At 32.1% G+C, this 27342-nt stretch overlaps 1 protein-coding gene across 1 annotated transcript in view; it reads left to right on the top strand.

The window, feature by feature from the left end:
- The window catches only part of LOTGIDRAFT_165393 (hypothetical protein), a gene marked incomplete at both ends in the record, with an annotated part of 28107 nt that extends 3115 nt beyond the window's left edge, over positions 1-24992 (top strand). The window contains 46 exons of the mRNA XM_009062410.1: positions 1321-1422; positions 1796-1857; positions 3575-3745; positions 4037-4177; positions 5195-5308; positions 5822-6070; positions 6295-6718; positions 6934-7138; positions 7509-7649; positions 7841-8192; positions 8549-8852; positions 9066-9192; positions 9575-9805; positions 10001-10210; positions 10475-10749; positions 10878-11022; positions 11341-11556; positions 11742-11892; positions 12527-12810; positions 13117-13320; positions 13526-13670; positions 13984-14015; positions 14179-14311; positions 14476-14687; positions 14916-15062; positions 15248-15425; positions 15707-15940; positions 16119-16333; positions 16748-16853; positions 16997-17113; positions 17358-17493; positions 17651-17825; positions 18031-18301; positions 18484-18670; positions 19042-19259; positions 19378-19610; positions 19902-19958; positions 20642-20698; positions 20901-20957; positions 21271-21424; positions 21956-22134; positions 22262-22402; positions 22712-22886; positions 23135-23276; positions 23367-23488; positions 24766-24992. Of these exons, the coding sequence (XP_009060658.1) occupies positions 1321-1422; positions 1796-1857; positions 3575-3745; positions 4037-4177; positions 5195-5308; positions 5822-6070; positions 6295-6718; positions 6934-7138; positions 7509-7649; positions 7841-8192; positions 8549-8852; positions 9066-9192; positions 9575-9805; positions 10001-10210; positions 10475-10749; positions 10878-11022; positions 11341-11556; positions 11742-11892; positions 12527-12810; positions 13117-13320; positions 13526-13670; positions 13984-14015; positions 14179-14311; positions 14476-14687; positions 14916-15062; positions 15248-15425; positions 15707-15940; positions 16119-16333; positions 16748-16853; positions 16997-17113; positions 17358-17493; positions 17651-17825; positions 18031-18301; positions 18484-18670; positions 19042-19259; positions 19378-19610; positions 19902-19958; positions 20642-20698; positions 20901-20957; positions 21271-21424; positions 21956-22134; positions 22262-22402; positions 22712-22886; positions 23135-23276; positions 23367-23488; positions 24766-24992 (8158 nt within the window). The remainder of the gene's footprint in view (positions 1-1320; positions 1423-1795; positions 1858-3574; positions 3746-4036; positions 4178-5194; positions 5309-5821; positions 6071-6294; positions 6719-6933; positions 7139-7508; positions 7650-7840; positions 8193-8548; positions 8853-9065; positions 9193-9574; positions 9806-10000; positions 10211-10474; positions 10750-10877; positions 11023-11340; positions 11557-11741; positions 11893-12526; positions 12811-13116; positions 13321-13525; positions 13671-13983; positions 14016-14178; positions 14312-14475; positions 14688-14915; positions 15063-15247; positions 15426-15706; positions 15941-16118; positions 16334-16747; positions 16854-16996; positions 17114-17357; positions 17494-17650; positions 17826-18030; positions 18302-18483; positions 18671-19041; positions 19260-19377; positions 19611-19901; positions 19959-20641; positions 20699-20900; positions 20958-21270; positions 21425-21955; positions 22135-22261; positions 22403-22711; positions 22887-23134; positions 23277-23366; positions 23489-24765) is intronic.
- Between the last annotated feature and the right edge of the window lie 2350 nt (positions 24993-27342).

The raw sequence follows: 27342 nt of genomic DNA, 5'->3' as shown, positions 1-27342 counted from the left end.
ATGTAATGTAAATCAGGATTTTCGTTTTCGCCGTGCTGTCATTCACTATCCATGGTCTTTTGTAGGATACTCTCCTTATAACATTGTCGAAACATTTTCAACCTCGCTTTTGATGAATTGAGTTATGACAAAATTCATCAGAACACGATTAAATGAAAAGAGTCGTCAGATCGTTCATCTGTATTTTCATCTGTTTGTTCTGAAATAGAAGTAACATTATAGGTGTCTTCCCACTTCGCCCCTTCTAAATTTGCACCTACAATATCCCCTTTTCGTCCTTTCTCCGTTTCGCCCTAGTCACCATATTGCAACTTTCCCATTCCGCCCCACTCACCCCTTTCCTAGTTCGCCTCTTACCCATTTGTCCCTTTCTACTTCGCCCCTTCCTTTTTAAATAATACAATTATGCTTGTTCCGATATAAATCTATTTTGGTTCTATGGTTTTAGAAATTAGATAAGAGTTGAGTGGAATGGCAAAACTTTCAAACCACAAAGAAAATTAAGATTAGTGTTCAATCACTTCAATTAGTTGAAATTATATGTTACTGTTTTAGGGCTGCCTACGCCTTTTCTAAAGTTTTCACATTTCAATTTAATTGCAATCCTTTCTGTATTCAACTTACTCTTTAACTGTTGTAAATGCAATGGAAAATCTGAAAGGGGCGAATTATGAAAAGGAGCAAACTGGGGAAAAAGGCGAAGTGGGAATGATGGGCAGAATGGGAAGGGGGCGACATTTTGAAAGGGGCAAATTTGTGGAAACGGAATGTCCATCTTTCAGTTCATAATCGCAGTATAGAGCAGTTTATTAGTATGGTAGTTATATTTTGAGAGGTTGGGAATATTACTAATGACTGAATTACAGTCAATTGTCATTTTAGTGGTTACACGAACGATATGTTTCAAAGGATGGTCATTCATGCCCCTGTTATTCATTGATAATTTTAGCTATCGTCTGATTGATACTGCCAATAAATCCGTACAATCGAAACAGTCAAAATCTCGTCCAAAGCATGGTAAAATCCAGAGTAAAAGTAGTACAGTAGTGGACTCCTCCAAAGAGAAGTACCATGAGGTGTTTCGAAAATAATATCACACATCCTCATGCGAAAACGATTTATACTTTATATTAAATTTAACTTTTAAACCGAATCCAGAAAGATTGATATACATATGATTTATTGAGAACCAAATTGATAAAAGGTTATTTATTGTATGTAATATACTTTGTATATTATGTTATTGCGGAAGTAGATCTAGCCGTGTTTGTTGACTCGGTTAACATACTGTTTGTTTTTCGTCTATATTTATTATTGTAGAAGTAGTTACTGTGACATCAAATACACAAAGTCCCAGAAATATTCTAAAAAATGCAGTTGGGGTACTTCATGGGGACGATGGTTTCAATGTACAAAATACAGGTACAATTTAATACATTGACGGATTGTATATTTCATAGTTGATATTCTCACCTCAGTGGTTTCTGTAAAGCTGTCCTAGCAACATTTCCTTTGACGCCGGTTGCATGTTATCATTATTAGTCGGATTTACAGTCAAAAGTAATGCGCGAGACATCTTGTATAGTCCGCCAGTATACGTTACATCTAGTCGTTTGAATGTGACAATAAACCGATGCCCCGTGTGCTTAAATCAGTTAGATTTCGAAAAAGAGTAGGTTAATACCGCTGTACTGGCAAAATGTCCCTCATTACACACTGCATGACGTTGCCCGTCTTCATTAGCCCAATTAGGTACAGAAAAGCATGACGTAAAAACTCCATTTCTGAATTGCAGGATTGTGGAAAAATATAAGAAAGGTTGTTGTCGTGGTTGGACAAGTTCTGGATGCGGTAAAGGTAATTATGAGTGGTTCAAGTTTAATTCGATTTATATTTATATTGGAATAGATGTTGGATATTCTTATATGAATAAAATCAAATATACTTTAAACAAAAAGATTTATATGATAATATGAATGAGTCATTTTTTTCTTGAAATATGTATTACTTATTTAAAAATATTTATGTATTTTGTATTATTGCGTATTATGAGCGACACGAGTTTGTTTAACCTCGAAGACATACGTGTGTAATCTAAATCATAACGGATCAATATACCACACCGTTTAGAAATGTGCTTATATTGCTTTATGACATTATGGAACAATAAACAAACATTAGGGTAATTAAATGTCTTTTTGTATTAAACCGGACTCAACTTTGCATGGCTTGCATGTATTGCAAGTTAGGTCACAGATTTGCTTACATTAAGGACATATTACATCGTATACGAACAATTAAGTTTAGGGGGGTGCACCATGATTGCGTACCATGCCAGTTTTACATGTACTTGCAGAATAAACAAACAAGTTTATATCGTAAAGTATTTTGATATATTGTGATTTGACCAGACCTGACTTTGTATGATTTGCGTCTTATTGCTGGTTATGTACACCATACAAATATTAAAAGCCCACCTTTACAATATTTATTATAAAATTGATATGAATATGTAATAAATTTATCGTCTCTATTTAATTTGTTTTTATCGTTTATCATTTCAAATGCAACTTGACACACCCTGTCATATCATAGAAAATAATAAAGTGAAAATGTAAGTTATTTCCTTGACATTCCTCTTCAATTGAAATATAATTTAAACATTATATCGTGGAGATGCATGCTATGAGAAAATCATCTCCACCATTCTAAAGTTCCATTGCAAAGAAAATCAAAATGATTGAATTTTAAAAAAGGGACGAAGCTTGATATACAGAATATAATGTATCTTGAGTCATGTTTTTTAGTACCTGATCTTTAATGACATTATTACTGACTGGCGACTTCCTGGAAACTGACAGCTCTCAAATCTGGTCGAGGACCTTGTATTATTTATCTTAATCTGTCGGATTGTTTCTGATATATGTAACGGCCAGACCAGCTAGTTACTTATTAAACTAATGCGGCTTTTGTAATGTTGTTTTCATTATACACTTTCTTTTCAGACGGAAATGTCAATGGACAAATGGTATGCAATAGAAATTTGCGATGAAAAGTCACACAAATTACGACTTGGAAGTGCTAGAATTTAATATATCTTTGGCTTTTACAGTCGCCACCGGCTTATCTGTCAAAGATAATTGTACAATATTGTTAACGTAGTAATAAATGAATTATGAATATAAAGTGTGTTATAATGCCATAAAGTTTTAAGACCTATTTTATGTCACAATATATACACAGTTAACACAAATGTGTTGCAAAGATATAGCGTAGATTTGTACTTAAATGGGGAATGTTGACCTGGTTTATTGTACATCTCAGATGCATATCTTAATAATTTTGCGATTACATTTTATGTAGCCACACACAATACGAAAATACATCCCCAGACACTGCTGACACTAAGTCTTTTAAACAATAAATACAAATACAACTTTGCTGTCTATTAATGGAGCAGACTATATAGCACAACCGATACTACGCATAAATGAGTAGTCAGCTTGGCACCTCTTTAAACAATCCATGTAGCTTATAGTGCTTCTCATTGTGTCATGTTGATAATATTTTGCAGCGATATGCGGAGGAAAGGTAGATCCAGGAGCGTGTGATCGATATTTTCCCGATTCTCATATTGTTTTGGCCAATAAAAGTATCGACACAAACAGCGGTGGTACTTGCAATCAACCTAATAAATGTGAATGTGATAAAGCAGGATTCTTTTCTGTCGGCACCCATTGTGACAGTAAGTAACGGGAATTTTTATGATTTTTTGTTGGAATTGTGACAAAGCCTTTACGTGTTACCTACAATGATGTGTTAATACTAGACTGTCATTAGGTGTTGCACAAGACCATCATCTTATAGTCGACAGTAAAGTATATGATGGACAAAAGACCTTTACATGATTCCACTTCTCTAACAAACAACGATGGATGAATACATTGACGAAGGAAAATGGAACTTGTAAAGCCGTTTCAGAAATCAATATTGTGATCTGGAATATTGTACAACTAAAACGAACTATTTATTTCAGTCTGTTCAGCTATAAATAATTGTGATCTGGAATATTGTACAACTAAAACTAATCAACTCTGTCATAGATGTGAAGGGTTTGTGGCAAATATGACTGGACGTCAGGCTTATATACGATCGATGGACCACAGGCTTTGCACAAGTAAGTCCACCTTCAGCTTCTATTGTGAAACAGAAATGTGCTTTGGAAACTAGAGAATAGGTTCTTTGATTACAATCTACTGATAATCCAAGATCAACCATAACGTCATGTGATACGTGCTACTCATGTTCTCCTTAACCGATTCCTTTAGTAATATGTCTTAGTGTGTTTTAATTTACTCCACAAAATTTTGTTGTGTTTGTGACTACTTGCAGTGCGTTTTTTTTTCAACTTCTACAATTTTATTTCAATCGATCTAAAAATTTACATGTAGATAGACATTTTAATTGCGAACAAAATTCTGTTCTTAAAATTTTTATATCACTTCCGGTTTTAACGCCATTCGCTCTTAAAGTTGAAATTTCAACTTCCGGAATTTTGCAACTTGTTAGAATTGTTTATATAAAAGATTTGAAACGATAAAATTCGCCCCGGAAGTATAAGATCAGCCGCCATTTTGAAGTGACTAAATTTTCTTTTTCATTTTTTGAATCGGGGATTCGGATTTACATCATTTCAATGTCTATACCATCAGCAATCGATTCCTAACAAAAGTGTAGGCTGATTTTTGAATTTCGATTTTACTTTTTAGTTATTTCCGGTAGATTTTTTTTCAATATAGACCAAAACTTTCAAGGCTCATATCACGTGACCTTGACTTTTGGTGACCTTGTGACAAGAACAAAGGTTGTTGCCTTAGACGAGATCTATCCAAAAATATATCTACTTTTGTCAAGCGATATTCACTTCCGGTTCTAGAGCCAATTCGAAAATAGCGATTTTTATCTTTAAAGTGCTATTTAACACACGACATTATTTTTGATATCCTTAATGTACACGACCTATCCTTTCTGATAATATCTCACTTTTGATAAAATTTTGAAAATTTTGCACCGACTTTTATAGTAACTGTACGTAATTTGGTTTTTGTCGTATAAACTCAAACTTTTCACCTATAACAACTAATATCTCATGATCTCATAATTGTAATAATTGTTGATCTATTGGTGATTGTAGAAGCCTGTTCATGGAGACCTGATAGCTCAAGATGTTTTCCTGGTATTTGTAAAGATGATCTATACGCAAATTGTAATTGTTCTAATGGATTTACAGGAAATCACTGTGAGAAAAGTAAGTTGTTCACACGTCTTGACGTCGTTGCAATTTGTGGTAGCTTATCAATTTCATTGTGCATAGCTATATGTACCAAATCTTTCTTTGTAAAGTAAGAATGGGTATGTCGATTTTTCGGTTGTCAAACGGTTAATGCTTCTATAGTGATCCACAAATTGACATTTTTGAATTTGTTAAGTCTGTTTTAGATTCTCTGTTTAACATAGGGAGATGATATGATATTTATTCAGATTCATCTTTGTAGTACTCTTCAACAAGATATGACAACAAATCATAAAAAAAGAGTTTTTAAAATATTGAAATGGTGAAATTGCATAGCAGACATTCTGACTACTTATGTGTGGTTTTCATAATCCGAATCTACTCTCTATCCTCTAATTACAAATATGTGACATCGTTGGCTTAAAACAATATTTTATATCTTTTAATTTGTCAAAGTTGTATCCATGGATTGCATCATTAATATTATTTTTTTCATACCTTCATGCACTTGTATTGTGTGTTTTGCAGTTATGGCTAAACCAGAAATGTTGTACAATGAAGTGACATTAACTGCTGAAAATGGTGAAATGAGACAGACGCCAGAAGATGTCAACTCTGCACAACCTGAGCCGATATCCTGGACCAACTTACTCAATCCCGTTTCTATTCAATATCAGTTTCAGTCTCGATTTCTTAAACCTAATCCAGACCCTCGACATGCTTTTATAATGGAATTTAAAGCTGGTATAATCCATGGGCAAATAACCTTCACCAAACGTGAGTTTTTAATTATATTTAGTTTTATTTCTTTTACACCTTCCACCAAGTCTTGACACTATGCCATGCTCTGAACGATGTGCGTGCTCATCTAATAAAAGGACAGTCATATTCTCATCTAAATCCATCCAATGAGAATTGCAATGGAATAAAAGAAACAGAAATCGAAACTAAACGATAAGGAGAGTCTACAGGTACTGATATAATCCCGTTTTTGTTTTCAGTGAGGACTGTATGGAAATGGGTTGAGGTACCTGTTAATATCAGTATTGATGGAAACGCTATAGACTATGATAATATAACTGATGCTAGTGCCTTCAATCTTACTGATGACACTGATTCTTACTGTGAGTTAATGGGCATGAATGGTACTCAGTTTGTATTGAACGAAACTACCAATATGTTAATGAACAAAACTGATGTGTCAACAAATGGAACCGATTTGTCAATAAACGGAACTGATTATATCACAACTGATACAAACACAACATCATGTTCAATTTGGGTATGGAAACAAGTTAATGTAACGGAAACACAAACTGATATTTGTCCGGCATCAACCAGCAGAGATGACCCAAACCAAGCTGTATTTGCTTGTGCAAAACTTTTAGAAACAAATTTTTCTCAAGAGTTTCTACACAAAGATATGTAAGTAATCGACTCATGAAATCAGTTTATCATACACACATCTTTTTGAATAATTCAACATTATTCTCTTGGATTTCTACAATTTACATCGGCATCACTAGGTGGAATAGTGGTATAACAAAGATTGTTGGAATCATTTCTTTTTTAGGGACAAGAGGTCCCATCGAATTTCGTAGTAATATATAATCGGGAGCATTATGAATTTTTATCTTTAGGTTAGAGGTGAACATCACGTTAGTAGTTGGTGGATTTGTCAAGTTAACTAATTTTGAAACTGAGAGTAATGAAACTCATTATTTTGAAAGTAGTACTTTACAACATGTATATGAAATACGATTTGATAATGTACCTCCCTACCACTGTCAACCTGTATTAGATTGTAATCAAACCATGTTATCTGATATAGACGGGTCCCAACAGGTAACTATTCATCGACAAAACAGTATCAACTGATAAAATCATAATTAGAAAAACTGATGTATTGTGTTCAACAAACACAAAATCAGTGTCATTTTCTACACTCAGAAGATAAGTTGCTGACTGCTTGCTATCTATGATCGTCAAGCTCAACAAGAACGACTCCGAGGTCATTATCCAATTCAGCTGTATGATGGGTGCCACTACTTGAACTGGAAGCCAAATACACGGGACTGTACAGCGTAACGAACGCTTTTGACTGTCTCCCGAATTCATTCCCATTGTTTGATAGTTTTGATAGATATTTCGTCTTCTTAAAATGTTTTATGTAATGTGGTACGCATTCTCTGAATATGATTATTTTGTATAAAAGACGGAGAATACTCTATCATGGGATGGCTGGATGGATGATGATGGGGGTATAGGTGTTTATGAGATTGAAGTGTTCAGTTTAAAACCAGCAGGTGATATTCTTGTGATTGGTGAAAGTGTCCAGAACCACTACACAACCTCAGTAAGTGATGCTATGATATTAGGTAGGCTAAAATATAATCATACCAATATAATCGATCCTTACACAACCCCAAGTAAGAATATTGTAACAATACATCAACAATGATGATGTGGAAGTTATTATCCGTTATGTTGGCCACCATTCTGTAATACCAATTGTTCCTTTAACAGATTTTGTGTGTATCATTCCAGAACAATTTGACATTTCATCTTACTACACCAAGCGCCTATGCGATTATATTTACTGCTAAAGACAAGGCAGGAAATACACAAACAGCTAGAAGAATTTTGGTATTTGACGACTCATCCAATATTACAACTACTCATACCAGTCAATTTCTAGCTACAACAGCCCTACCTTCTACTAACTATGTCTGGCAACAAAATCATGGTCCTGTTACTATTGACTGGGAAAAAAGGTATATTAATACTAAACACCATAATGGTAAATATCTAGCTGGGGTTGGACAGTATCACGACGTGTCTAGTGAATATGATGATAATAATGGTACCAGAACAGTTGAACCAGTGGACAATGTTCTAGGTAAGTTGCATGTTGTCCTGAAAATGAACTGAATGACTGATGTCATTTGTTTTACCACCTTGTATATCACGTCCATAATGGAAGCACAACAGTGGAACCAGTTGACAATGTTTTAGGTTAATAGATGTCCCAAATATGAAATAACTAACAAAAGGAAAGTCCATGACTTCTTGTATGTGTATGTCATGTATGTATTTTCATCTCATGAGGACACTGCTTTGAATAGAACAGAATGTAAGGGATTTGTTCATACTATATAACCTTGTTGTTGGTATTTGTATTGAGGTCATTCATGGTTATATGTTTTCTTTTTTTTTAAAAAAAACAGTATCAGTATAATTGTGATTTTTTGTTAGGTATAGTACGCTATGAAACATATTATGGGGTAGATGACCAAGGAGGTTCTACCATTCAACAAACAGATACTGATTTTAATACTACTGGTAATCTGAACCAATCTATAACAATTTCTCCTACATTACAAGATGGTGATACTGTAAAATTTTATATCAGAGCTTATGACATAGTAGATTTCTTCCTGGAAGAAATCATCTCGCTTTATTTTGATACTTCTCCACCTGTTATAAAAGATCTATGGTTAACTAAAGGAGATGATTTAAATATAGCTGTCCATGGACTTCAAGATTTCAATAAACTCGTGTAAGTAAACGGTGAAGATGTCAATGAATCGTCTTGACAGCTTATTGAATGTAACTCTAAGAACGAAATTCTGCGTTAATTCTTGACTTGGTGTATTACGCATTTCCCTGTACGTCTAGTAAGTAACACAATATAGTACAAAGTACACACATTTCTAAAATATTATCGCAGATTCACGTATAATACATGTATACTGATTTTTCTTATGAACAGAATAGAATGGATAGCCTATGATCTTCACAGTGGATTAGAAACAGTGGAGTGGAAACTTTACGATAATTTTACTGGTGATGTTATATTACATGGTTCACAACATATACCAGTACAAGGGGAAGCACAGGTTGGTTATTAAAAATAGGTCAGCTAGATTAGATTTCATTGAATCGTATTATTCCACTATTCTGTCTACACCTACTTTTTCGACACCAGTAAAGCACATTCTTAACCCTTTTATTCTACTCCCGGTCGAATTTTTGAATGCCAAACTTGCAGAACTCACCAATCGAGCACTTATTCGTGCTATACTTTTCTATAGGCCATACACGGACATGTACTCATACTTAAGTACGGTATAATGGCATCGCTTTAAACAATACAAATTGTATGGTATAACTGTAGTTCTCATGAGCTCCACAAAATGTAACGAATTTTATGTGGTGTAAACATCAGAGCGTCTTTAAAAGGTCATGGGAAGAGCAATCAACGTCAATGCTTCATTTTAGACTCATACAGATTGTGAAGAGAAATACCAGAATTATTCTCGAGGATCTGATTGTTATTGTACACCTGCTGTTGGTTGTTATCATCAACATTTTCAAGTTAAACCTGGTGTTTCATTAGATAAAGGGACTGGAATAATTCAAGGAAAAGATCAAGGTGTACATGATTATGATTATTATATTGAAGTTAATGTTATGAACAATGCTAAATTACATTCAACACTCACATACAAGGTACGTAGAATTTACTATTTCATGAAATATACTTAACACATTAGACGCAGATTACAACACAAAATGTAAAGCTTAGGCTTCATTTTTGCTGTCATTAACACGGACGTAATAAATGTAACGAAGCAGGCCCCGGAATATATTTATCACGTGTCTAGCGTTTGAGATCTTAGCATTAATCTTCTTTTATCTCTTTAGATTACCATTGATACAAGTCCACCACATGTTGGTGCTGTACATGATGGTAGAGATGGTGAACCGGAAGTAGATTACCAACCAGTTAAAACTTTACAGGCACATTGGGAAGGATTTTTTGATAAAGAAAGTGGTGTGAGATATTATCACTATGGTTTTTCTACTGGATGTTTAACTGCTGAAGACTTTCATTTTGAAATCCAGAACACTCCAGTACGATTTTATTTTTCAAATATACCATTTTGTCAAATATTTTATATAAATTAAAACAGTTGGTCTTAAAACCATGACAAAAATTAATATATGATAAAATTGATTTTGCTTATGTCCAGACAAATCTCATTTAGTTTTATTGTCATTTTACTAACTAAAAAATTAAACATCAGTATTGAATCGAAATTTGATGAGAAAAAAGGGTATTGAATTATGTGATTGCACTCGTACAAATCCGTACCATTATTATATTTTCCATTAAAGGAAATCAATGAAACATCAGTAACTCACGCTACCTGGTTAGCACCTACAGATGGACAGTATTATATCACAGTGGTAGCCTATAACGCAGCTCTACAACCCTCTCAACCTGTATGTTCTGATGGTGTTGTTATAGATTCAACACGACCTATCGTCAGTGAAATATTTATAGATCAAGCAAGAATAGAAGCAGGATTAGTATCCAACGATAGAAAGTTATATTATATCAATAATAGAAGACAGATTCATCAAATACAGAATCCAGATCCTGATTGTCTGTAAGTTTCGCCAATTACATTTGTTTCCCACGTAGCAAATCCTAATCATAATCAAACTTCTTCTGTAATCCTTTGAACAGTTTATGATGCTTTTCCACAAGAACAGTTGATGTGTTTAATATTTTCAGACAAAAAGGAAGACCAATAGAAGATATATCGTTGTTTCCAGTAGAAAGATATCCCAATCAAACAATACAAGATAGAGATTTATGTCAAGAAGAAACATTACCTATACAATATCTAACACAATCATACCTAGTAGAACATTCACATGTAAGTCTACTTGTAAATATATTTTGTAATTATAAGTTGTTAGATGGTCATCTGATTATACAGTCCTTTAGTGATAGCACATAGAACAGCATCATTTGTGTTTTCACTTTGGAAACAAGGAACATATAAAGTATTCATTTGGTGTTTCATTCTTTATTCTGCAAAATAGTCAGTATTCGTCTATCAAACTTATACTTGGCTTCCAAGACATCTAATATCACACATACTATTGCCTTCCTAATTTCTAACATACTTTTAAATATTTTAAAACTTCAAAATGATAGAAACAAAGTCGAACATTTTACTATCTCTCCACAGATATATGTAAACTGGACTGGTTTAGATGTAGAATCTGGTATTTATGATTATCAGTTTGGTTTATCATCAGAGAGAGATTCTATACCTGACTTATTACCATTTCACTCTACAAATCATCATGCATGGTACCGTGGTTATCATCCACAACTTACTGATGGTACAGAATTCTTTATTCAGATTAAAGCTACGAATAAAGCTGGACTAGAAACAATTCAGGTTAGTACCTTATTAAGGCAATTCTATTCAATCACATGATCATTTATGGTTGGCTATAACGCTTATCCTTGTTCAGATTTAACATATATTGTCCACCTATATTTATAGCCTATACTGTGCGACAATATTGTATGCAATAATATATGTATTTATAAAACCGGTGTACAGTACTGCCTTATTTTCAGACTCTTGGACCACTGATAGTTCATACTTCTAAACCGAAATTTAGTGGTAAAATTGATGTGGTATTAAATAATAATCTGTTGATAGCCAATTGGTCCAATGCTGTAGTTAAAGATCCTGGTCACAGTCAACTGAGATATACAGCAGCTATTGGTGAGTGAAGTAATATAGAAATTCTCAAATACATGGCTCTCCACATCCACATACATGGGTGTTCTTTTAACCTGTTCTAATTGACAAATCAAATAAGTAAATTAATATAAAGAATATTTTCTATTTAATTACGATACATTACACTGAACAAGTACGTCAAAATGTAACTGCCAAAACCCAAACTTAATGTCATAATAATTATTATCAGTTAGAAAATAGAAAAACTATCAAACGATTGATGATTTCTATACTGACTGAAATTATTTCTTAAATCCTTACAAATCTCTGCTTGAATTGCTTTTTCACAACAAAATATTAAGTTTACGTTCAGATTTCATACGTGTTTTGATTTATTCCGCAGAAACTAGCGGCTACTGAGATTTTTTATAAACTGCTTATATTCAACTATCAGATTCAAGTTGCCACCAGTTGTCAACACTCGTTAAAGTGCAGCTGCGCTTAGGTTCTTGCGACAACTGGTCCATGAATAACAAGCAAATGAAATTGAATAAGCATTTACCTCTGCGATGCGAAACAATACAATTGACATTTCTTTTTATTTTTCCTGTTAACTCAAAATATTAATGTGTTTTATTTGAAAAACCGGTAGGTTAAATTAATGAATATTTTTAAGGTACAACTCAAGGCGGTCAAGAAATCACCAAGTTTTCAAATTTAAACTTCAATGTACCCTGTCTTGAAGCCTTACCACCCACCTGTACTGTATTTGATATTATGAAATTAGACTGGAGTTTACATCATGGATATAAATATTATATATCTATTAAAATAGAAAATACAGTTGGTCTTCATACAGTAATATCATCAGAATCTTTAACATATAAATCATTATTACCATCTAAAGGTGTTGTAATTGATGTTGGTTTAAACAGTGAAATTGACTCCTTCAATATTTCGGTAAGATACCTCGTAGATGACCACCACATTTACTTCTACTTTCTACAAACTGTTGGATAAACAGAATCTTTCTATTGAAGTCATTTTCTCTCCTCTAATGAAAGCATGAAGACACAGGTTGTCGCAAAGTGTTGTATGGATGTGCCTAAACGTATGTCCAATAGAGTGAAGCAGGGTTGTGTATTGGTGCCAACCTGGTTTAACCCAGAAGTTACAAACTTGTTCTCTGCACTCTCATATGTGACGTGTATTATAATAAGAGGAACTCGAAGATAGTAACTATCAACTAGTATATTATAATTATAGGAACTTGAAGACAGTGACTATCAACTATCTACTAGTATGGTTAGTGTACGATGGTATGGATTTGAATCTGAAGAAGAAATATCTACAGGTATTAATTATAAAGTAGGAATAAAGAGGGAGAATGACAGTGAATTTCTACAATCTGTTCATGTCAGCCAACAAACTGAATACACCTTCATTGGCCTCCAGTTACACCATTATCAGGTAGGGATGATTCATTTAAAACATTGAATATATATATATATATATATATATATATCTATTTTATGGTGTTGCAAATCCATGATGAAATTAGGTTTTTATGCTATGCTACTATTATAATGGTCAAAATCATGAAATTCAACCAGAACAATTCCTGACTGCGATACAATTTATGGACAATTGTTGAAAGCAAAACTTTGTTTTCTAGAAATATATTGTATCAGTAACTGCTACAGTAGCTGGTGTTGGTAGTGTGACGTCATCATCTGATGGAATAACAGTTGTTAAAATATCAGAAGATTTGAGTGATGAAGTGGAATTAAAAGATGGCGCTGCTTGTATAACGCCAAGTGGTAGTTCTTGTCATAGTTTCCTTTTGTTTCAATTTCTCTCATTGTGATTTTTGATATTGCGAGAATACAATTACAATTCGAAGTTTAAATGAATGTAATAGTTCTGAATATTTGTTTAAAACAAGTCGCCATAGCTTTGTTTCTCATTTAAAGTTGTAACTTTTGAAATGCTTTACGACACTACATAACCATGAATTCTGGAAACCACAATACTCAACCAGGCCCTTAGGTTTAATAAATACGTAGGATTAATATATTTCTTTTTTGAAAAAAGTGAGATAGAGAAAGTGAGATATGTTGTTTTATGTTTCAGATCTGGAAGCCAACCATTACTATAATTCTACTGTAAGTGATTTTAAAGTTTAAATTTAATATATCTACTATTCATTGCTTTTAAACGTTTCTCCACCAGAAGTAAAATATTAAAAAGCCTCCTCCAGCACAAAATTATAACAAGTTATTTGAATATAAACTACTAGTAGCCAGTTCATAATTCTGTGTATTTTAGATCATCTATTGTGGAGAACCTGGTTATCAACCATCTAGTTCTAGTTACAGTATAAAGTGGAATATTTCTAATAAATATTATAATATATATCCCCATATTAAATGGTCTTTACAAAAACAACACCAAAATACTGGTAAGATCAATATATTTTGACCGATACTTTTTTTATTGCCATATTGGCATATTGGTTATTGATACAAATTCATGATAGATGAAAACTTGATGTCAGATGGTTAATTTTCAGATATGATTTGATAACAAATGAGTGTTCAAATTTTTTTTTTAAATATTTTCAAGATATATGGCTAAATGAATACGAAAAGACATTGTACACAAGAGATAAAATGCTGACACTACCATACCGTTTAGAAGTTTGTGAATCCTATAGAAGTCGAATACAATTTTGTATTGACAACGTTTGTTCTAAACCTGTTTATTCCGAAGGTGTTACAATCCTAGGAAAACCCGACAAACCAAAAATGAATATATTGATGACCACAGATCAGAAGGTTTTCATTTATTTTTATAGTTATTTTTGCATTAGGCCATAAAAAGAAGCCCCTTGTCATAAAAAGCACGTCTTGTCGAGTTTTTATTCTATTGTGTATCGCTAATAAACAATGCCAATTGGGAAGGATTTAATTTATCACTTGATGGGTAACGGGGGATGAACTATATATTCAGCCTGAACTATTTTACCTTTAGTTTTAATAATAATTGTATTTTGCACTTTAAAGCTGGATGTTGCATTAGAGTTTACAAAAACCACTGAATCTTGTAATAAAGTAATTAAAAGACTCGAATGGAGTATAACAGATGATCACAATGGTCGTCTGTATACATTATGGAAGAATGTTGCGAAAATTATTATTAACGATAACAAGGTATAATACTGTTTTATTTTCTACACACAGACTAGGTCTTATATATGAAATAAACCATTATTTGTCATTGACATGTTCATAACTTCCTGTGTCATTACCATAACTTCCTTTGTGTGTTCTTATTATTCTAGTCAAATTCAAATAATATAGAAAAATATGAACTTATTTTGAGATTCTATTTCTAGATTCAGTTGAAAATAATGCTAGATGGTAAAATAAACTCAAATAAATGTAGAAGATTGACTCTACGACTATTTAATAGGGCAGGGTTATCAACCTTGATCTCCAAACAGATTCATTACTGCTCAGCTGTAGATCCAATACTGATACGACCAGCTATAGTTCTAGATGCTGTTCGACAAGGTAAAAATTATCATCATCATTATGCTCAATCGAAGCAGCAACTAACACACACATTTGGCATTGTATTATCACTAGCAACTTCAATTATAGATTGACCATCTGAAAGGTTGTTACTTAACTTCCTTAAATTATATGTACCAATACCGAACCATGTAACAGATGGTAATTCCAACTTCCTGCACCATACTTCATACTTACGTACAGTATACATACAGTCACTATAATGTGATATCAATGTTATAACAATTCCATTATCATAATAAAGGTAACTCTACTTCCAGTGAATAGAAATGGAATCAAACTAGATCAAAATGTCAGGTGGAACGAGCCGGATGTAGACTATACTCCCTATAATGATATAATATCTGCTATATGGCCGACATTGAGGCATAGAAACTACACGTGGGGATTATTAGAGGGTCCATTACAACCCACGTCAACTTTATACAGTAATCCTGATATCATTATACCAGATCCTTGTTCTCATCCTGCTATTGTCATATGTGGACATTCAGGTACAATTTTTTGTCAAGCTTTATAGAATTGGAAGATTTTGGATTTACAAGAGTCTCACTTACTGTTCTGGTGCAACTTTCAAATAAACTGGAGTAGCCATCTAGTAGTTTGGAAATTGTTCTTATGATAAATCCTTGGTCCAAAATTCAATTATTTGACTATCAATCATCATTTTAGTACAAGAATATATTAATATAAAACCACCACAACTATTAAAACATGGTAGAAGATATCATGTTTGTCTTCATGCTGATTCTACAACACTACAACATGAGAAATGGGATGAAGATCTAGAAGAAATTAATAGTTGTAGTGATGGTATAACAGTTGATTTAACTCCCCCTAGTGGAGGTCGAGTCTGGATACAAACAGATACTGATACTAACTATCAGGTATTACACAGTCAATGCATGTTTAAATTCATCATAAGTATTCATTGCTTTATTCATTATTACTATGGATTGAATTGTACACACATCACATTTATGTTTTTCGTCCATCAAACAAAAAGAATAGGATAAAACTGTTTAGTGACTAAAATAAATCTTGAAATTATCAATTTAATTAACTGCCAAAATCCAAACTTACGATCCAGAAATAATATCAATTATTATCTGGCTAATAAATATACATTTATCAATTATTTGGTAATTTCTATGATTTTATTTGTGTGTGTAATTTATATTGATACTAAAATCTTCACCAAATTTTACTTGAATCGAGGTTGTGTGTCTAACGTATACTGGTTAATTGTATGAAAACAATATCTTATATTGACGTTCAAATCCAATTTTTATTTGATTTAGGTGTCTATTAATACTCTGGTTGTATTCTGGGATTCATTTATTGATGTCGAAGAAGAAGGAGGAGCTGTACATCCTAGTGGAATTTCACATTATACTATACAAATAGGTAGACAGCACTAAAAAACCCTTTCTCAATTTTTCATATTCAAAAACAATGAGATTAATCTGAACGAACAGCATTTATCATATACTTTATAGCTCAAAATACATTTATCAGTCCTGGTATTTTATTAATCTTTTCTGTTGTAGGCTCTTCAAGTTCTAGGTCTGATGCATTTTCACCTATTACTGTTGGTCTTATAAATCACCAGGTTTTTCATAACTTAACCCTACAAAATGGTCACCAATACTTCGCTACAGTCCAAGGTATGAACCCATAAAGTACCAATAGGGTTTTTATACCAATGGAGATGTTGACGTGTCAGAGTTTTATAGTATGAACAAAACATGCATAAAAAATGTATAATATAATACAAATATTATTGTTTAAATAAGTGGTTAATTTGATTGAGCAATAATATTTCTGTTCATTATTATCTCTTATGATATCCAATTCAATGTGGTGTTATTTTTCATCGTTATAATATTTATAAATGTTGTTTTATTGTAGCTGTTGATTTTGTCAATAGAAATAAAACAGTAGTCAGTGATGGAATAATTATTGATTATACAGCTCCGGAAATACTTCTAAACAGAATACAGACACCTTCACCATATCTCACATCTTTAGATACAATATCAGCTTGGTAAATTATTAAAATTGATAATATGAAATTTATTTATGAATGGAGGTAATGAAGGGAAAGTATATACCACTTACAAATTAAGTGAAAATCGTCTCATAATAGCAGATAGAGAAAGTAAAATGGCACGATGTACAACTATTGTATGATATATTTGTAGTTGGACGGGAAGTTTTAGAGATAGTGAAAGTGGTATTAAATTATATAAATGGTCCGTAGGTAGTAGACCAGGTCAAACAGACATATTAAAAACACGAGAAACAGTTGAAGATTGTTATGAATCTTCATTAGATGTTAAATTTCAGGATGGTTTTACTTATTATATTAGTGTACAGGTATACAATTTACTATTTTCTAATCCAGTAATTTCACAAAAATAGTATCTATCATATGAAAACGGTTGAAAGGTTGGCTTAACCAAAATTATTTCACTTCATATTTCGTCGTTTCTAATTGTTTATAAAAGAGAATGTAAGTATAAAAGAGAATGTAAGTATAAGGAGAACCAATAATTAATCCCAAACACGAATTTATTTCAAGGCCATAAATGGAGTTGGGATGTCTACCATGTTAATATCACGACCACTAATAGTGGATACAACACCACCAATAACAGGATTAGTATTGGATGGTATTTCTGGTGATAACAACATAGCGGATATTGATTATATCTCTTATACTCTACCACCTTCTGTTAGATGGGAAAGATTCCATGATTCCCATTCGTCTATTAAACATTATTCTGTTAAAATTGGAACTTGTCCTGGATGTGATGACATTTTATCACAAACAGAAACTGGTACCTCTCATAGTAAGTTTGTAATTGATCTTAGGGGGGGGTAATCTTAGCTTGAATTGCAAAACCAAGCAAAATCAAACGTAACAGACTCGGAAATCGCGACACGATACAAACTCCAACGGTGACTAAGATTAGTTTATCTATAGTACACTGTATATAACAATGTTATCATAAAAATAAATTTGATATTTCAGATTTCACTTTCACTAACATCAGATTTATTCCTGGTATTAAATACTTTACCATGGTAACCGGATGTAATATGGCGGAACTTTGTTCAGCAATGTCTTCTGATGGTTTTATTATTGACGTCACACCTCCAATTCGAGGTCACGTGATGGATGGAGCTAGCGATGCTGATATTGACTTCCAAGCTTCAAGGTTGGTCTATATTGGAATATAGTTAGTTTTCCTATGATTTAATATAAAATGGAAGTTTATTGCCCATTTATATCATTATATTAGTTTTTTTTAACGTGTACGCTTCCAAGCTCTTAGAACAATCCAACGACGCTAATGAATTTGAGCTTCACTAAATGGCCACTGTGGAGGGTCATACTTTCTTTCTTGATAACTCTGCCATCCCTTCTGGGAATCTCTTTTGGAAGACTTCAAGCAGCTTATAATATTTATTTGACTGACTAAATTTCGCAATTCATATTGAAATTGAATTCGTGAAGGCTTGCATTACTCTTGCTAGACAACCACTTGTTTATCTATGCATCATTTTGCTTTTGTATTTGTTTTACAAGAACATATATTGGTGGTAAATGGTATGGGTTTAAAGATAGTGAAAGTTCTATAGAGAAATATGAATGGAGAGTTGGTACTAGTAAAGGTGGTAGTGAGATATTGAAACCAGAAAGTTTACCTGTTATAGAAATAATCTACAGATCTAATCTGCCTCTTCTACAACATTTACCTGTTGGTATACCGCTCTATATTACTGTCACAGCTTATAATAAAGCAGGTACTTAATTTTCGTTTCAATAGCCACAAAAAATCTTAGTTTAAACCAATTGTTTTTTCATTTATCATAAGGCGGTATTTTATATAAAGAGTGACAAAATGTGGTTCTTCATTTTCAGGTTTAATCGTTGAATCAACATCTGATGGATTTATAATAGATACAACACCACCAACTGTCACCAAACATTTAACTTTATCATCAACATTCGCTTCCATTCTACCATCAACAATAATATGTAGAACAGGATTTAAAGTAGAATGGAAATTTACTGATGTAGAATCAGATATTGAACATCAGTACATTTCATTTTCACCACATTTACTTGGTGATTTCAATTCTTCAACAACAGAGGTATTGTAACGTTCTAAACGAGTATGTGTTAATTATAAATTATTGTACAAGATGATGTATTTGTTTTAGATACAATTTGTTTTACAATAGTATGTATTTATTATACTCACCAAGTGTTCTAAAAGAGCATATATTTATTTTAGACACCAAGTGATCTAAAAGAGTATGTATTTATTTTAGATACCAAGTGTTCTAAAAGAGTATGTATTTATTATAGATACCCAGTGTTCTAAAAGAGTGTGTATTTATTATAGATAACAAGTGTTCTAACAGAGTATATATTTATTATAGATACCAAGTGTTCTAAAAGAATATGTATTTATTATAGATACCGAGTGTTCTAAAAGAGTATGTATTTATTATAGATACCAAGTGTTCTAAAAGAGTGTGTATTTATTATAGATACCAAGTGTTCTAAAAGAGTATGTATTTATTATAGATACCAAGTGGTCTAAAAGAGTATGTATTTATTATAGATACCGAGTGTTCTAAAAGAGTATGGATTTATTATAGATACCAAGTGTTCTAAAAGAGTATGTATTTATTATAGATACCAAGTAGTCTAAAAGAGTATGTATTTATTATAGATACCAAGTGGTCTAAAAGAGTATGTATTTATTATAGATACCGAGTGTTCTAAAAGAGTGTGTATTTATTATAGATACCGAGTGTTCTAAAAGAGTGTGTATTTATTATAGATACCGAGTGTTCTAAACGAGTGTGTATTTATTATAGATACCAAGTGGTCTAAAAGAGTATGCATGTATTATAGATACCAAGTGGTCTAAAAGAGTATGTATTTATTATAGATACCGAGTGTTCTAAAAGAGTGTGTATTTATTATAGATACCGAGTGTTCTAAAAGAGTGTGTATTTATTATAGATACCAAGTGTTCTAAAAGAGTGTGTATTTATTATAGATACCAAGTGGTCTAAAAGAGTATGTATTTATTATAGATACCAAGTGTTCTAAAAGAGTATGTATTTATTATAGATACCAAGTGTTCTAAAAGAGTATGTATTTATTATAGATACCGAGTGTTCTAAAAGAGTATGGATTTATTATAGATACCGAGTGTTCTAGAAGAGTATGTATTTATTATACATACCGAGTGTTCTAGAAGAGTATGGATTTATTATAGATACCGAGTGTTCTAAAAGAGTATGTATTTATTATAGATACCAGGTGTTCTAAAAGAGTATGTATTTATTATAGATACCGAGTGTTCTAGAAGAGTATGGATTTATTATAGATACCAGGTGTTCTAAAAGAGTATGTATTTATTATAGATACCGAGTGTTCTAGAAGAGTATGGATTTATTATAGATACCGAGTGTTCTAAAAGAGTATGTATTTATTATAGATACCAAGTGTTCTAAAAGAGTATGTATTTATTATAGATACCGAGTGTTCTAGAAGAGTATAGATTTATTATAGATACCAAGTGTTCTAAAAGAGTATGTATTTATTATAGATACCGAGTGTTCTAAAAGAGTATGTATTTATTATAGATACCAAGTGTTCTAAAAGAGAATGTATTTATTATAGATACCAAGTGTTCTAAAAGAGTATGTATTTATTATAGATACCGAGTGTTCTAGAAGAGTATGGATTTATTATAGATACCAGGTGTTCTAAAAGAGTATGTATTTATTATAGATACCAAGTGTTCTAACAGAGTATGTATTTAGTGGTTTATCTCTACATGATGGTAGTAAATACAGGGTAAAGGTTATCGGTTGTAATTTAGCGGGGTTATGTACATCTTCTGTATCAGATGATATTTTAGTTGATACAACAGCTCCGACTAGAGGTAAGTCAATATTCACGTTTATAAAGTATTGTATAAAGTAGAATAAATGAATGTTCGTATTATAAAGCCAAACGCCAAAGCTAGGTCAAACTGCTCAATTAACAATATGTAAGACATCAGTTTACGACCGGAAGTTGTTTGGCGGAAACTTTATTAATTTCGTAAATCAGCTATAAAACGCTTATTTTTTTCAAGTCAAAGTTTTTTTTCTGATAAGTCTTTAAAGTTCTGATAATCTTTGACCTTGACCTTTGCAACCTTCATTTCTCTACTTAAGTATCTCCTTTGGTACTGATTTTAGTAAACACCTAGTTGTAGAGAAATATGTCGACGTATTCTACAGGTTCCACTAATAATATTGAGCCATTATTAAGCCAAACGCCAAAACTAGGTCAAACTGCTTAATTAACAATTAGTATTTTTTATAAATCATTTTAAAACAAATTCAGTTTGATCAAGTAGATATATAGATATAAATAGCATGCTTTAGAAATACTTTCAGGTATAATTTACGACATTTTTGAATTTCAGGAACCTTCGCAATAGAATCGAATCATGCTGCCAATATAATCAGACATCCCGGTAGATGGATCGAATGGAACACTACATCATTGACTATAGCTTGGCTGGGATTTTCAGATCTTCATAGTGGTATACAGTATTATCTTGTATCTGTTGGTACCAAACCATTTTACACTGATTTAAATAAGGTGTGTGAGTCTTTCCACAAAACAGCCGAAAAAGATAAACGAGTGAATGATATCATGTTATTTTATAGTTAATGGTACTCAATATAGTTGTATACATGTATAATTATTATTGTATTGTATCTGATAGGATGGTAAAGCTGTGCAATATTTCCACGAAGATGGTAGATTATTTAAAAATGAAGGAGAAGTACAGATTAAAACAGTTGAAACAGCAGGAAATCTTGTCCATGGAATGTCTGTTTTTATATCTATTGTAGCTGTTAATGGGGTAAGTAAAATCAAATCTCGCAATAATATGTTTTATTACAGCTTTCCAAGTGAGCTCGAAACTCTATTGTCTTCATTATTTTTTTAGTTATTATTTTTTTTAGAGATATGTTGTTATTTTGTCATTGCACCAGACATTCTAGACCACACAATTACACTTTAAATATATGTTTACAACCGGAAGTTGTTTAGCGGAAAATTCATTAATTTCGTAAATCAGCCATAAAATTTTTTTTAAAGTTGCATTACTTTTTGTTTTGAACTTGGACCTTTTCACCATTTTCTTATCAAGCAGTTTATTCTATTACAGGTAGGACTCAAAAGTAGACCAATATACAATGAATTTCAATTGATCCATACTGATCTCAGAACAAACAAAAATGGTTCATTGGTGAGAAGATGTCAGCCATATAACTGTGAAGGTCATTGTGTTTGTAGTGAACAAGATAGAACATGTTCTGAACCAGATGGCTGTATAACAAATGGTATGAAAAAATATTGCTTATTTTTTCTTCTATTTTGTATGAAACTGTCTCTTACATGTTATATAAGACCGCATAGGACTGTGAAGATACAATGACAAGTTAAAAACAGAACTCATCATACGAGTACAGCAATAAATAATACTGAAATGATAGAAGTATCCCGTCCATCGATACCACTAAATAACTCTATTCAAAGTATCCTATACCTGTGCAAAGATATAAAAATAATGTCAGATTTTAATTTGTAGACAGCGATATAAAACTAATTCAAGTTATAGATGTAACTAATCTACAATCAACTGATACAGTTCAAACTAATTATACATTTACAAATATGTTTCTATCTGCTAATTGGAGACTCACCACCAGTACAACATCTCAACCTATCAGGTAAAGTATTTATAATTATTATAATAACCAAAGTTGTGGTCGTACCGAGCTAGATTTCAATTAAGTCAAGAAGACTTGTTTTTTTTTCAGATATGAAGTAAGTCTAGGTCTGTCTGTAAAAAGCCAGCCCAGTAGCGTGTTTAATTTAGCTACAGAACGACATTGGTTTGATGTTGGTCAAGATATGAGTACCATTATTACACTACCTAAAGGTTTGTAGAAACCATTTGCTGCATAATATTCAATAATATAGAATAATACTTAAATGAACACCGTTTTGTAATCTACACATAATCTAGATTACATAAAACTGGATAATATAATGCTACAGAATGTTAACGGCAGCCCCCTCGCCCGAATTTTGATGTGGGATTTTGGCCATTTGTATCACCATATCTAAGTTTTGTAAGGTTGTGCTAAGTTTCCTAACGATTTATACGTGCCTGCAAAGCGTCACACATCGTCCCGACCAATTCGACCAGTTTTGTAACCGCCTATTACGTATTGTCACGTTTATCCACTTTTCCTACGGCCTATTACGTTTCTTATCCGCATCGTGGCTGTAATGGCAAATTTTAGACAGTTTCAAAATTCTGGCCCGGCATCCAAGGCAATTACGGTCTGTCACGTGAACCAGGATTCTTGATTCTATAGAATAGTATAGACTACATATTAGTATTGTATGAGCTTATAGATTGGTCGCATGGGGATTCCCCCATTTCATTTCATGGGGAAAATGCGACCAATATGTAAGCTCCCAAAAAAGACCTAAATTCCCTACATTTCATAAATTCTTACAGCAAAACATCCTACATTTCATAAAATTCTTACATCCTACATTTCATAAATTCTTACAGCAAAACATCCTACATTTCATAAAACATCCAACATTTCATAAATTCTTACACTTAAAAAAAGACCTAAACTCCCATACACCAAAAAACACCTTCAATCAATTTCCTACATTCCACTAAAAAAAGCATATTAAAAATACCCTTGTATAAAATAACATCCTTGTTTCGCTTAACATCCGGTTTTTAATAGCCTCGTTTTAAATAATGTTATTTTTAAGGGAGATAACTCTTTTTTGGATAGAAAAAAAAACAGACCACAATTTCTTCGTTAAATTAATTCATTTAAAAATAGGATGAGTTTAATTCTAAAACACGAACAACACAGATTCGAAGATTATTCGGGCGACGGTATTTTTTCATCATTATTTTCTCTAGGTAAAACAATAATTCCAAAAGTAGCTAGCTTTGTTTCAAAAAACAAATCACTCATTTCAACCGAAGCGAAAGCCATCGGCTCAATCGGGGAAGCGGGAAAGAGTATAAGCGACACAATGAAACAATCTAATGAGTTGAAAGAATTAGAGCTAATAAGAGAACTTCGAAACAGGAGAATAGAAGAAAGGAAAGGAAAAGGTTTTAAAGTTATAGGATAAAAATGATTGTCGCTCACGCTCCAAAACCTTATTTCGGTTCAGGAGATATACAAAAATCATTGGGTTCTCTTTCTGGATTTCCATGGGCGAAATATCCCGGAGAAAAACATCTTCCCGGTCATAATTACACGGGTTCAGGTACCAGGTTAGATCTGCGATTAGACGAAAACGATAAACCCAAACCCGGCGAAGAACCAGTCAATAGAGTTGACGCCGCTGCGCTTAAACTTCAGACACGAAGCAGACAGGCAAATGATAATCGAACTTGAAAATATTCCAAATCCAACTTTCAAAGAGAGAATGCAAAGAGCATTAACCGTCATCCAGAAAAACTGCGGGTAGATAAAGGAAGTGAATTTTATAACAAAAATATGAAATCTCTGGGATTTTAAATTTACAGTACGCATAATGAAGGTAAAGCTGTAGTTATTGAGAGATATAAAAAATAAATTATCCAAAAAGTTCACGGAATTGAAATCTCAAAAATGGCTTAAAATATTACCAGAGGTTCTAGATGAATACAATAGCAAAATTCATTCATCTATAGGTGTCGCACCAACACAAGCCTCGAGTAATCAAAATATTATAAAGTCAATTAACGCGCAACATAACTACGAAAATGAAATAAAGAAATAAAATTAAATATTAAACCCAAATTTAAAGTCGGAGATCGAGTTCGTATTTTCAAATATAAAAGCAAATTCGAAAAAGGTTACGTTGGATACTGGACGAACGAAATATTCATCGTTGATAAAGTAAACAGCACATCACCTCCGACATATGGATTAATCGATCAAGACAAAGAACAAATCATAGGAAGGTTTTATCAAAATGAACTTCAAAAAACCGACTTTTAAAAATGAATGAATTTCTCGAAGATGAAGAATTAAGAGATGTAGACAAGCATTTACGCTTTCTTAAATTTAAATGCAAATTTATGTTCAAAATATTATTTTATCAGAATGTAATACAATTTTTTTCAAACTACGTATATATTTCATCAATTGGGTTTTCAACAATACTCCTCAAAAAACAGACTTTTAAAAATGAATGAATTTCTCGATAAATATGGAAGCGACACAACCACAAACTTTCAACTTATGAAATGGGCGAAAGAGTTAAATATATCACCGTTTTATTATTGTATGAAATAAATGATCTGAAATATAAGAAAGGTAAATTTTACGCTATAACAAATATACATACTTCCGATCAAAAAGGAGTTCATCATTCTGTTTTGTAAATAAGACTCTTCAAATGACTTATATTTCTTCGATTCTTATGGATTAGAACCCACTGAAGAGATAGTGCAATTGACTAATAAACCAATCAAATGTTCTTCCTTTCAAATTCAATTACCGGGACAAAGGTCTTTTGGTCAGCTTTCACTTTGGGTTTTATATCAGTTGAGTTTAGGAAAACAATTCGAAGAAATTGGAATAGATTTAACTCAATAAAAATGGCGAACAAGTTTGGATTGGGTTCTTTATCTTAAGAAACTAAAAAACCTAACACTACAGCGTAGATAAATAAAGCGAAACCTTACTTTGTGGATCAAATCGGAGACACTCTTCAATGTGATTTAGATATGAACAATTTTAGCATAACTAATTTAAAGTCTCCGGAAAACGATAATGACGCCGTTCACAAGAAATATTTACGGGAACAAATAAATTCAATTGAAGTAAATAAAAACCATTTAGAAGATAAAATCAGTAATGTGAAAAGATTCTTCAAACGTCAACTAAATAATAAAAATTTTGTTAATGATACTAAACTAGAACAAGCGGTAAAAGGTTTAATAAGTTTTATTCAAAAAGAATTGGTCAACGTAGCGAATAAAACTGAGTTACAAAATTTAATTTCATTAATATCTAATTAGAGGATAAGATTGCAAAACAAAAATTAGACATTCAACAATTAATAGATAACATTCCAGATGAAAATGAAGATACGTTATTCAACCATAGATAACCACTATTAATAACCTAGTTTTGAAACAGGACAAAAATATAGTCGCATTAGAAAAAAAGTTTCTCAAGAAAGAATCATATTATTTCAATCTTCCATTTGGAAATTTGAGTGATAAAGATACTTCTATTACTAATAATATTGATCTACAGACTATGAATATAAAAATATGGATTTACAGCAAATATAAACCAAATCCTAATGCTAAACCCAAAGAAATGTTTTTAATGATTTTATTTTCAAAGGAAAACTTATAATTGAAATAAATTTTCCTTTCAGGTAAAAGTTGATTCAATATTTTTCAGACAAAACCAAGCATTTTTAAAAAAATTAACGCTCAAAAAGTTCTTCAGTTTATCAATGGTACAAAAAATGTAGAAATTAAAGAATTAGAAATTAACGATGAAAACAACAAGAAAGATCACTTATATGAAATTAAAACGAGTGGAAAATATATAGATAGGTTTAGAATGTTAATCATTCCAGATAAAGAAAAATATATTTTTCATTTGGTGAATTTGATATGATTTTGGAAACGGAAAGTCTACCATCAATGAATATTACTAGAAATCCAAAACTACAAAGTATAGGGGACACAAAGAGTTACGAGTTTTTACGAACATCAAACTTTGAATATGTAAAACTATA

This window comes from Lottia gigantea, assembly GCF_000327385.1.
Source record: "Lottia gigantea unplaced genomic scaffold LOTGIsca_51, whole genome shotgun sequence".
Taxonomy (NCBI): domain Eukaryota; kingdom Metazoa; phylum Mollusca; class Gastropoda; family Lottiidae; genus Lottia; species Lottia gigantea.
This window is presented reverse-complemented; position numbering and strand designations above follow the sequence as displayed.